Raw genomic sequence first — 12,504 nt, 5'->3', positions numbered from 1 at the left:
CATTAATAGATTTCCTGTGAATGACATCATAATAGGCATTTGATGTTTCCATAAAAAGCCTTTAAAAAAGTAATGCACATAATTTTTGGATTAAGTTGGAGAACTGAGTACACTCATCTAATTCTCTCTTTCTGCAGCTCTGCTAAAACTACAGTGAAGAGAAAAAAAAAAAACGTAAAACAACATACTGGAAACCAAAAAGTAGAGAGGAGAGTAGCAATTGACTCAGAAGAGTGAAGAAAACCCAAAGTGCAGAAAAATTTATACCAGGTTTATACTTACAGAGACCTCAAATTGCTCACAAACTGGCAGCACAAGGCAGGAGATTGGAAAACACTTCTCTGGAGAGTCTGATCCAACAGGAAAGACCTTAAGATCCTGACATCAGAAGTTCTCCAACACAGCCCACCTTCCCCATTACACAGTGAGTCTTAAAGTCAACATAAGCCTCACCCATGGAGTAAGAGACTCCAATCAGCTTTTAGTACCCAACTTTTAATCACGACTAGACAACCAGAAAGAATTACTACACACTATTACTTAACATGGAAGACAAAGACAAACAGAAAAAAAGTAACTCAGAGAACACAGACAACACAAGGAGAAAAAAACCATAAAATAATAAAAATACAAATAAAAACAATCTCTAATACACTCAATGGATTAAGATACTACATTCAAGAAATAAGAATAAAATGACCAAAAACAGGGACATTCAGAGAACAAAAAGGTGGTTTTAGAAAGAAATAAGGAAATCTCCTTTGAAATAGCAAAAAAGAAAAAGGTAGTAAAGAAAGGGGAGGAAAAGATCTGGAACCAGCTCAAATGCCTGTTTTACAAGAGGTTACAGAAGGTTACAGAAAGGTTACAGAAAGAGGGAACTGACAACACAGAAGGCAGGAATTCATTAATAAAGCAGTTCAAAAGCATTTTTCTGATCTGAACCACATGGGTTGCCCACAGAGTGTACAAGATAATAGAAGAAAATAACTTTACAAAAAGTCACTGTGAAATTTCAGATTAATTACACAGAGAAGATTCAACAGACTTCCAAAGAAGAAAAAAACAGGTGACATACAAATGATCAGGAGCAAGAATAGCTTTGGGCTTCTCAAGGGTAATACTCAACACTAAAAGCGAGATGAAAATAGCTTAATGTCTTCAAAATTCTGAAAAAAAAATTTCCAATCTATAATTCTATACCTAGCCCACATTTCAATCAAGTATGAAAACTGCATGAGAATATTTTTAGACATGTGGGGTCGGAAAGACATCACTTCCCATGTAATCTTCCTCAAGAAGCTACTAGGGGATTAGTTCTACTAAAAGGAAAGAGTAATTCAAGAAAGAAGACATGAGATAAAGGAAATAAAATCCAACAAAGGAAAAAAGTGAAAAAAAATCCCGAGAAAGACCGTAAAAGGCGAACTTAGGACACTACTTATGAACTGCCTGATGTCAATCAGTTCAGGACAGTTCAGGACAGTATGACCCAAGAGACAAACATGTTGAGGATTACCACTGAATTCCTTTTTAATGAGAGGATCAAATACTTGGCTGAGCTTAGCCCAGGTTTTCATATGAGCTTGGCTTGTCTTGACAGTGAGCTGATAATGAATGGTTCTGCTCCCTCCCTATGCTCTGCTGTGTGGAACCAACTGAGAATAATCATTTTAGCTCACAGAAATACTCAGCTTTGACCGACTCTGCAACCTGGAAGTAGAAAATAGCGAGCTTTTAAGTAGAATATAGAGAAACCCCTACTCTCGTGGCCATATTTCTGCAAATCATTCATCACCAGCCTGCCCTACAACCCTGCCAGATGCCTCAACTCTGAAAAGCTCTATGTGTTCCAGATCTTGCTCATGACTTTGCCCTCTGACTTTCCCAGAAGAGGCTCTTAAAAACGCCTAGAGAAGCTGAAGCCAGATTATAACCCAGGAGATTAAAAAAAGAGGAATAAAAAAAATTTTCTATAGAAAATTTTCTTTCTAAACAGTGTTATTTTAACTATGTTAAATAATTTTCATATTGTCAATTGACTATTTTTTTCCTCCTAGTATAGATAAATGGAAAACATAAACTCTTCAACATTAGAATCAGATCTATATAGTTTCTATATAATACCAAATTCCTAGCACAGTGCTGAACTCAAACTACTCATTTCACAAATACTTCATGATTGGTTTTATAAAATGAAAGATCCTAAGATTTTACTTTATTTTTAACAATTACAGAAATAATAACTACCATTTAAACTGTGTGGCTGCTGGTGCTTGACACACATTTTTGATTCTTGCCAGTAAAATCAGGTGATGGGTGGAGCTCTTTCTGGTACCTAGAAGACTGACACAGACACTTATCAATTTTAAGTGCCCAACTCAGAGTATCAAGGAGATATTTACTAGATTTAAATTAAACTTCTACTAACATCTTTCTTCAAAAGCTTAAGAGCTATCTAAATCTCAGCTTGCCTAAGATAAATATTTTGGCAATAAAGATGAATCTAGAGAGACCAAGGGACGTAAACACTAAATAATAGTTGAGTCCTGAAAAGAAAAATAAGAAGTCATAAAGGATGAAATAGCTCAAAATTGAAACTATTAGAAACTGTATGAACAAAAATTATAACAATTTCATAAGAAAGCTAAGAATTCCACTTTAGTATCTGGTAACCTCATGAATTACTTTGGTCTTCTTGTTTGTTTAATCATTAAAAAAAATAAACAGAAGTAAAGAATTACAGGTTTTAAAATCATGAATATAAGAAGAACTCAAACAGAAAATAAAATTTACATATAATGGTAGAAATATATTAGAAATAATACTTTTAAGTATTTTGACATGTTGCAAAAAGTCATCTTAACAATACCTTAAATAAGGCTAAAATAGTTTAGCATTTTATATTTTATCTTTTCATTCAAACTGAGGTTTTCAGAAATGGTAGAAAATTTTGGCATCTGGGCAGTTGCAAAGTCACATAAATGGAGTTTCCCACCACCAAACATTTTAAGAATATACCAACTTGAGAAGTTTTGAGTGTCCAGGAAGAAGGTGGGGGGAGGTGGCAGATGGGAAAGAATAGGACCAGTAAAGTTTCCTCTACTAAACATATGTCAAAATTAGGGAATAATTTGTGGTCCAAGTTCAGCTTACTTGGCCTCTCAGAAGTATCATAAATCACTTGCTTCTTTTGGAAAAATGCTCTTTCTCTTGGTTTCTTAAATACCAATTACCCCCACCTGCCCCACCTGATTTCTCTCCAGCTCTGTGAACGCCTCAGCTGCTGTTTTTCTACTGAACTCTTACTGCAATTAACTCAATGAATTCCCTAGTGTTGGAAATTTAGGTTGGTTCTAATTTTTTAACTATTAAAAACAAAATAAAACATGAACAAAGAAAACAACAATACATAAAGCATCATGATAAGTATCCTTAGGGCTAAATCTTGCTCATATCCATAATTTATTATATAGGATAAATCCCAGAAATGTGATTGTGTCAAAATTATGCTCAGCTTTACAGTGTCCTCTAGGAAGACTCATGTTTCCAACAATGGATAATACCATTTAAAGCCTGTCAACTTGACAGGTGAAAAATTGTTTAATTTTCTTTTCTTGGAGTACTTGTGACAGTAATTTATTGGTCATTTATATTTCTTCTGTGGATTACCCCATTCATATCATTTGCTGAATTTTCTATTTTTTTTTTGTCTTATTTTTAAGGGTACTTAATATACTGAGGTTTATTATTATCGTCTTTGTCTATTTCACACGTGCAGTGGGCAGAATTCTAGATGGCCCTATGACCTTTGCCCTTGGTGTTGCCTCTGTGTTTTGTTTTTACACAGGAAAAGATTCTGTAGATGCAATTAGGGTTACTATTCAGTTGACCTTAAGATAGGAAAATTATCTAGGTGAGCCTAATCTTATCACATGAGTTCTATAAGGGTAAAGGTTTCTTCCTGGCTGGTGACTGAAGAGAAAGTCAGAGATATTCAAAGCACAAGAAGGTCTTGACCGTCTCTTCCTGACTTTGAAGATGGAAGGGCCATGTGCAACGGCTGAAGAACAGTCTTTATGAGCCAAGAACAACTTCTGGCTGACAACTAGCAAGGAAACAGGGACCTTGGTCTCACAACCACAAGAAACCAAACTCTGCCAACAACCAGAATGACACTGGAAGCTGATTCTTTTCCAGACCCTCCAGGTAAGAGGCCAGTCAAGCCAACAGCTTGATTTTGACCTTGTTTGATCTTAAGCAGCAAACCCAGCTGAGCACTCCAAATCTCTAGATAATGAACAGGTAAGTTTTAAGCCAGTTTGTGATAATTTGTTATACAGCAATAGAAAACTAACACAATGTGCTAAATTTTTCTTTCTTGTTCATTCTTTTGTAGTCATATGATTTAGGGGGTCTTATTATACATATATATCTTTTCAAACTCACAAGATTATATAATCACTTATATCTCTGTTGCCAATTTTAAGGTTTTCACATTTTTAATATTAAAAATAATTTTTTGTTTCCAATAAAAGGAAGTTATGCGTAGGGATGGGACTTCGAACTATTAAAGTTAAATGAAAGTCAATTTTGTTTGGAAATAGCAAAGACTTGACTTCGCTCAAATAATTAGCAAGGAAGAAAAAACACAAATATAACAGAACTCCAGGAATAGATAATAATTGAAAACTGAAAAGTCAGTTTTAGATTTATTAAAGTACTTACTTTATCATTAAGCCTAGAGAAGTCAGTGTATCTTCTAAAAACTACCCAGCTTTCTTCTGGACTCTTCTTTACTAGTATTTTATATACCTATGCAGGGAGAGTGAGAAACAGAGAGTTTTAAAATATATTTATGTAAAAATATTTAAAAATTCAAACCAAATAATTTAAAAACTTTTATTTGACAATCCAGATCATAACAATATATAAAAAATATCAGAAATAAAGACCATCAAATGTTCAAATAATCTAATGTAGGTACCAAAAGCAAGATTTTTTCTTAAGAAACATGACTGACATATTTGAGGCAAAATGCTTTTTTGCTGAATACTAATAATAAATAAACTTATCAGCCTTCAAAATATATTTCATGCTAATATATTCTAAAATTAATAAAAGACTCAATCATGCTTGAAAAAACTTTGAAAAATCTTGTCTTATACAGTCAACTTAATTTTTAAATTCAGTAACTGCCAAGCAAAGTTTTTGAATAAATTAGATGATGTTTTAATCTTCAAGGCTGAAATACAAGGTAAAAAATACCCATATTAAAGTTTACATTTATATAATTATGTACAATTATCTAGGTTATTGAATAGAAAAACTTGGTTGAAGCAAGTCAATATTTTAAAAAGCATATAAGAAAAAGCTAGATCCTATTTTTCATAAGTATAATTTTGGAAGTACTATTTATAACAGAATCTCAGAGAAACATCTCCTGGTAGTTTTCGGTACAGTGTTTTGAGCTAAACTATATACATGATATATGAAAAGTACTCAGTAACTATCTATCGAATGAGTGAAACTCTCTTAAAAAGAGTAACTTTTTTTCTTAAAGTCTGCTGTGCAATAACTTTCAATTGTAGCTCTAGAGCTCCACTCTAACCACATGTGGCTATAGGACACTCAAAATGTGACTAGTCCAAATTGACATGTACTGTGAGTGTAATACAGAACAGATTTCAAAGACTTAGTATGAAAAAAGATGTAAAAATATGTCATTCAAATGATTATATACTGGTTACATGTTGAAATTATATTTTAAGTATATTAGGTTAAACAAAATACATTACTAAATATAATTTCACCAGTTTCTTTTTACTTTTTCTTAACATGGCTACTAGGAAATTTTAAATTACAAATATGACTCATATCATAATCCTATTGGATGATCTAGAGACAATTCATTATTTTAGGGACTGTACATCATCCTTACCATTTGATTTTTCTCCCTTACAGACTTCTTTTTCAGCTTTGAAGGGAGTCAGCAAGGGTAAGGATGAATCCCTTTGTTTTGAAGTAAAACATAAGTAATTTATTACATTTAAAGGTGAGGAAGAAAATTATTTGGATACCCTGTAAAGTCTCCAGAGAGCCCTGACATAAAATAGTCACGAAGGGGATACAAAGAAAACATTCTTTTTAGGAGTTACTAATTTAAATTGACTTCAGAACTTTTGACTATGAATAACTGATGCATGATACAAGTCAACTTCATATGATAATTAGGTTTATCTATACATAATACATACCAACTTTATTTTCCTGTTTTAAAAAACGAGCCCTTTTCTAACTAAGCCACTCTTTACAGTGGTCCCTAAACACTCCTGTTTCTCTAGGAAAAACAAAGAGGTTGTCATTTTATCTTTTCTAGAAAGCTCTCCTACTTTTCTACTTGTTTAAGTAGTGCTTTCAATGAAAACTTTATGGACAGTACTGATCATTGCCTCCTCTATGTTCTAATAGCAGTTATTGTCTCTACTCCTTATTTGAAACTTAGTATACACTACTTTGTACTGTCTATCTTGTTATGTACTCCCCGTTTTAAGTAAACAACAACAAATGTAGATGCATACACTAATCATAAGATACGTACAGAAAAGTGCAAACATCTTAAGTATATAACTTAATGAATTTTCACAGAGTAAACACACCATGTAACTAGTACCAAGAGCAAGAAACAAAACATTACCAAAGAAGTCCACCTCATGACTCTTTTCCGATCTGACTCACCACCCCTCCTAGTCACTTTTTGCTTTTAAACACTTTTCAAAAGCTTGACACTCTCTATATAAGATCTTGCCGGTTTGTCCTAATACTTTCTTCAGTTAAGAGATCAATTTAAAGAAATATACCAAGGTAAAATTATTTTACAAACCTACAAAAAGCTTGTAACTCCAGCTTAGACTTCTACCCTAAACACAATATCGAATATATAGAGAGATATAAAATACATATAAGTGTGTACACTCTCACATGCACATACACATACCTGACATCTCCATTTTGATGTCTAACAAACATCTCAAACCTACCACTTCCCAAAACAAATCCTGATCTTCCCCTCAAAATTTGCCATCTAGTTAAATGGCAACTCTATTTTTCACATTGTTTAGGCCAAAAACTTCGGCATCACCTTTGATTTCTCCATCTACCACGTCCCAAGGCTCTACCTTCAAAATATATCCAGAATCTGATCACTTCTTAGGACCTCTTCCACCACCTGGTCCACGCCACCATCATGTCTCCCATGGATTACTGCAGGAACCTAACTGCCTCCTGCCTCTAATCTTCCCCCACAAAAATCTAATCTCAATTCAGCAGCCAATTTTAAAGGCTCATGCAAGCCTTTAAAAAAATTAAGTCAGATCATCTGACTTTTCCTTTTAAAACATTTTCAAGATTCCCATCTCATGCAGAGTAAAATCTAAAGGCCTTATAAAGGCTAGGTACTTTACTTGATCTGGGTGTCACACTCGCCTGCCTTTACTTGTTACCTCAGTTCATACATCTCTTCCCATCGCTTATTCTCCTGTCAGCCACAAGGGTCTTGGCAGTTATGCAACCTGTCTGGAAAGCTTTCCCCCCAGATATTCCCATGCTAACATCTAAGTACTAACATCTTTTCTGTGAGGCCATGACTGACAACGCTATTTAAATTGCAACTCCAGTTTCAAGAAACTATTTCCTTCCCCTCTTTTATTCCTCTCTATAGCACTTATCACCATGTGACATACTAGCATTAAAAAAAAGAATACTTATCTATCTTTCATTCACTCAGTCGAGTTGCTGTCCCAACATTACCTGGAAGAGGGCCTGGCACATAACAGGTACTCCAAAAATGTCAAATTAACAAATAAACGACTATGACTAATTTCGTATTTGTCACTTATTTCTTCCTCTGTATTGTCTTGAAAGAGTTTAAATTTATATATCACTGCCTTCAATTTGCCTATGAACTTTTCACACGTCACCTCAATGAATGCTCCTTCCTTCGTATGGAAGGTAGGTCAATGTAAGGAAATGAGCAACCAATTTATTATAATTTCCAAAAAATCACTCGCAAAAAAGTCAGGTCCATGCAGATTTCCCATCATATCATCAGTCTTACAATATTTGAACTCTAAAGACTGCCTCTTCATAAATTATTTCAGTACTTGTTTTTTGGCGGTCCTTCCATACTATCATAAATTTACAGCATGAAATGTTGAAATAAATAGGAAATCATTACTTCAAGAAAATCCAAGAGAAAAAACAAACTAACAGTTTGAAAGAACAAGTTTATAAATGAATTTAATTTAGCAAGGTCACTGGATGCATAAATATATAATAACATGAGACCAAAATATATAAACTAGCAAAGAACAAATAGAAAACATTACGTCAAGAACCTCAAACGACATCCATTTCCAGAAATAAATCTTACCAAAACATGTAAGACGTCTGCCCTGAAAACTACAAAATATTATTAAAAGAATGTTAAAGACTTAAATAAATGGCTTAGGTTCATAGATTCAAAGACTTAGTACCGTAAATATGTCAGTTCTCCCTAGATAGATTCAATACAATCCCAATGCAAAGGGCCAAGACAATCCTGAAGAGGAACAGCAAAGCTAGAGTAATTAAGTTACCAGATGTCAAGACTATCATCAGGCTTTAGTAATCAAGACAGTGTGGAATTGGTAAAGCCGGGAAAAATGGAACACAGAATCAGACCCATACATTTATGGTCACCTGACTTATGACGTAGGCAACAGAGTAAATGCAGAGGAGAAAGAGTTGTCTTTTTAATAAAAATTTGACTTTAGGGAGAAAAAAAATGTGTCTTGACCCTGACCTCACACCACGGACAAAAAGCAATTCCAGATGGTTTACAGATCTAACTGTGAAAGGTCCAACAATAAAGCTTTTAGAAGAAAACATAGGACAACATATTTTTAACCTAAGAGGAGGCAGATTTTATTTATTTATTTTTTATAAATTTATTTATTTTATTTATTTATTTTTGGCTGTGTTGGGTCTTCACTGCTGTGTGTGGGCTTTCCCTAGTTGTGGCGAGTGGGGGCTACTCTTCGTTGCGGTGTGCGGGCTTCTCATTGCGGTGGCTTCTCTTTTTGCACGGGCTCTAGGTGCACGGGCTTCAGTAGTTGTGGCTCACAGGCTCAGTAGTTGTGGCACATGGGCTCTAGAGCGCAGGCCCAGTAGTTGTGGTGCACGGGTTTAGTTGTTCTGCGGCATGTGGGATCTTCCTGGACCAGGGCTCGAACCTGTGTCCCCAGCATTGGCAGGCGTTTTCCTAATCACTGAGCCACCAGGGAAGCCTGAGGCAGATTTTAAAAAGTGCTAAGCATAAAAGAAATTTAATATACTGGACTATATTAAAACTAAGAACTCTTGATTATCAAATGCACCATTAACAAAGGCAAACCACAGAGTGAGAGATGATAGTCACAATACACGTTCTGAAAAAGGACTTATGCCCAAAATGCATAGAAAACTACAAATCAAAGTGGAAAAGGCTTTCCAAAAGAAAAATGAACAAAGGTCTTGAACAGACACTTCAGAAGAGAATATCCAAATGGCCCAAAAAAAAGTGTTAAATGCAAATTAAAACCACAATATGGTATCATTCTACCCACTAGAATAGCTAAAATGAAAAAGACAGAAAAATACCACATGTTGGGAAGATGTGGAGTAACTGGAACTCTCATACACTACTTAAAGGAGTATAACTTAGTACAACCACTCTGGTACATTGTTCATCAGTATCTTCTAAAGCTGGGCAGATGATCCAGCAATTTTACTCCTAGGGAGCTATCAAAAAGAAACGAGTTCATGTGTTTACTGAGTGACAAGTACTAAAAGGTTCACAGCAGTAGTATTTGTAAGAGTCCCAAACTGGAAATTATCTAAACGCTCCTTAACAGTAGAATGGATAAACTGTAGTAATATTCACATAAAGGAATAGCATCAGTAATAAAAATGAGCTGCCTACAACTACATGCAAAATCAAGGATGAATCTTACAAACATAATGCTGAAGAGACCATACCCAAGAGTACATACTCCATAATTCCACTAACATAAAGTACAAACACAGGCAAAATTAATCTAGGCTAACAGGAGAGTGGGTATTGACTGACAGAGAGCATGCAGGGAGGCTTTTGGGCTGTTGTAATGGTCTGTTCTTGATTTGTGTGCTAGTTTCACAACTGGTTTGTGAAAATTCGTTCAAGTAAAGCAAAAGTTCACTACGGCATGACAACTTAAGGGGTATAAACCATTTGAATTTTATGTTCAAGAAATTACAAGTATAGGCTAACATCACTTAACACAAGTTTAGAACACAGGTTAATCCATTTTTCATCTTCTACTGATGTACCACAGAAGTCAATACTCACAGTAAATTTAGCTCTTTCTTCCATCACCTCATAACCCAGGATAATAGGTGTAGAAGGTCTATCTTCCAAATTCACTGTTTCAGGATTTTGTTCTTCACTTTCTCTTGGTCTAGCAGAATACTCAATGGAAGAATCTGCACCTGTAAATTTAGTCCTAATGAGGGGACTGCTACAGACAGATGAAGTGCTTTCCATTTGATCAGGTACACTTGTCTGTTTAAAATTACCCATATTTGAGTCTTCTAACTGGCCTTTGGACGAGTTTGAGCTTGTTGAGATACTCCCAAAAGAAGAACTTCTTTGGTTTCTGTTGGTTGCAAAACTGGAAGCAGAGTTCCCTATTGGCATAGGAACTGGGACATAAGGAGTTGCCATCTTCTTTTGGCTTTTGCAACAAACCTGCACACTTCTGAGTTCAAACAATTAGAGAACAAGTAATATGCAGTCCATTATTTTCTTCTTAGGAATTCACTACCTAAAAATGAGAAGAACATATAGAAAGATTAGTCTTTCATCAGGAGCATTATCCAAAAAAACCCAAAATGCTCATATCCATTTCTTTTAATTTCGTGACACTCTATTACTTTATTTGGAATGAAAACATGCCCCAAACCTCTTCCTTTAATCCCAAAATGTCATCTCTAAGAACTCCCGTTTTTAAGGTAAGGAGAGCAGAAGTATTCGCACCCTTTTTCTTGACCTTGATCCTTTTTTACCCACTTTATTTCTTCGTGATGGATTTCTATAACGACCATTGTAACCTGATCTCATCTATATGAGTTGCAAAGAGGAAAAGTGATAAAGACCGTCCAGAAACTTTATTCTCTGCTTACGATCCTGACACTACTAAATACAGTATAGGGAGGGAAGGGTAAAGGGAAGGAAAGAAAGGGAGAAGAATTATTCATATTTCCTTCTGACTTAATTAGTGAAACTGAACAATTACCCTGAGTAATGACAGTGAGCCAGAAGCTTAGACACCTTGTAAGATAAATAATAACAGTTCTTAAAGCAACGATTTATTAAACACAGGATCAAATGGACTTTTAAAAAAACTTAGTCGAATTACATTAATCAGATAAGCCCCAAAGAACATTAAACTTATGTCCAAAAAGATTAAATGAATAAAAGTTTAAATATTCTTCAGTTTCTAGATCATCACTAATTCTGCTACGCCATAAAGTGCAGGTACGTAACAAATCTTCAAAACTCATACTCGGTAAGCTCTGTTGTCAAAAGGACGAGTTTATCTTGCCTCAGAATAATTTCGTAATGATACGAAGGAAAAAGCTTTACCACTAAGTTGTTAACTAATAAACTAAGAAATGGAGATAACTACAGACCAGGGAAATGGCACATAACAAGAGGTCTGCCTATCCAATTACATCTACGCAACCCTACTGGTGAAAAAGGTAGGAAACAAGCCGCTCAGACTCTGACAGATGCTGAAATAAAATTTTTAACCCGGCACGTGGCTCTGGGCTACCTTCCCCATCATCAAAGATTCAGGAAACTTGAGCTGCTGATTCACCGCTCCTCGGTTCCGCCAGATGGCCTCCCCAAAAAGAAGTAAATAAAAGTCTGAAATCTCAACCTCCTCACCGCCTGTAAGGTCGTCCCGCCTCCAGCCATTCGAATGAATACCTGAGGCCGCAGGGCTGGCGCGGGGGGCGCTCAGACCAATACAACCATTGACCTTGCAAAGGCGTGAGCGCTACCCAAACGTTAGAAAAACGTACTGGGCTCATTAAGGGTGTCTCCACTTTTGCCTTGGCATCGACATGCTCTGAGGACGAACATCTCAGTGCTACTCTGGAAAACCAAGGGCAGGTGAAGTGTCCCGAGCCTGAGCAACACGGTGGGCGAGAGAAGTCGGTGGCGAGAGCAAAGTGCAGAAGCCCGGGCTTAGCTCGACCCCAGGAGTGTCTGGTCGGTGTCTGATCAGGCCAAGGGTCTTCGGCTCCGTGGATGGCAAGACTCACAGCTCCTGGACCTCCTTGGGGCCCCAAGACGGTCCCGCCTCCGCCGCCCGGTGCGCAGCCAGCGCCTCCCAGACGCCGGGCGGAGTTGGCGGTGGCCTGAGGTTGGCCTGGAGCTCC

The 12,504-nt window shown here is 36.1% G+C and overlaps 1 protein-coding gene across 1 annotated transcript in view; it reads right to left on the bottom strand.

Annotated features, from left to right (window-relative positions):
• SNX16 (sorting nexin 16) overlaps positions 1–12,504 on the bottom strand; it is a 35,273-nt gene that overhangs the window by 22,584 nt on the left and 185 nt on the right. Inside the window, exons 2-3 of the mRNA XM_029222463.1 lie at positions 10,406–10,880; positions 4,729–4,815 (exon numbers count right to left, since the gene is read on the bottom strand). Of these exons, the coding sequence (XP_029078296.1) occupies positions 4,729–4,815; positions 10,406–10,780 (462 nt within the window). The 5' untranslated portion in view covers positions 10,781–10,880. The remainder of the gene's footprint in view (positions 1–4,728; positions 4,816–10,405; positions 10,881–12,504) is intronic.

This window comes from Monodon monoceros, unplaced genomic scaffold (genome assembly GCF_005190385.1).
Source record: "Monodon monoceros isolate NGI ecotype Baffin Bay Population unplaced genomic scaffold, NGI_Narwhal_1 Super_Scaffold_14, whole genome shotgun sequence".
NCBI classification, from domain to species: domain Eukaryota; kingdom Metazoa; phylum Chordata; class Mammalia; order Artiodactyla; family Monodontidae; genus Monodon; species Monodon monoceros.
This window is presented reverse-complemented; position numbering and strand designations above follow the sequence as displayed.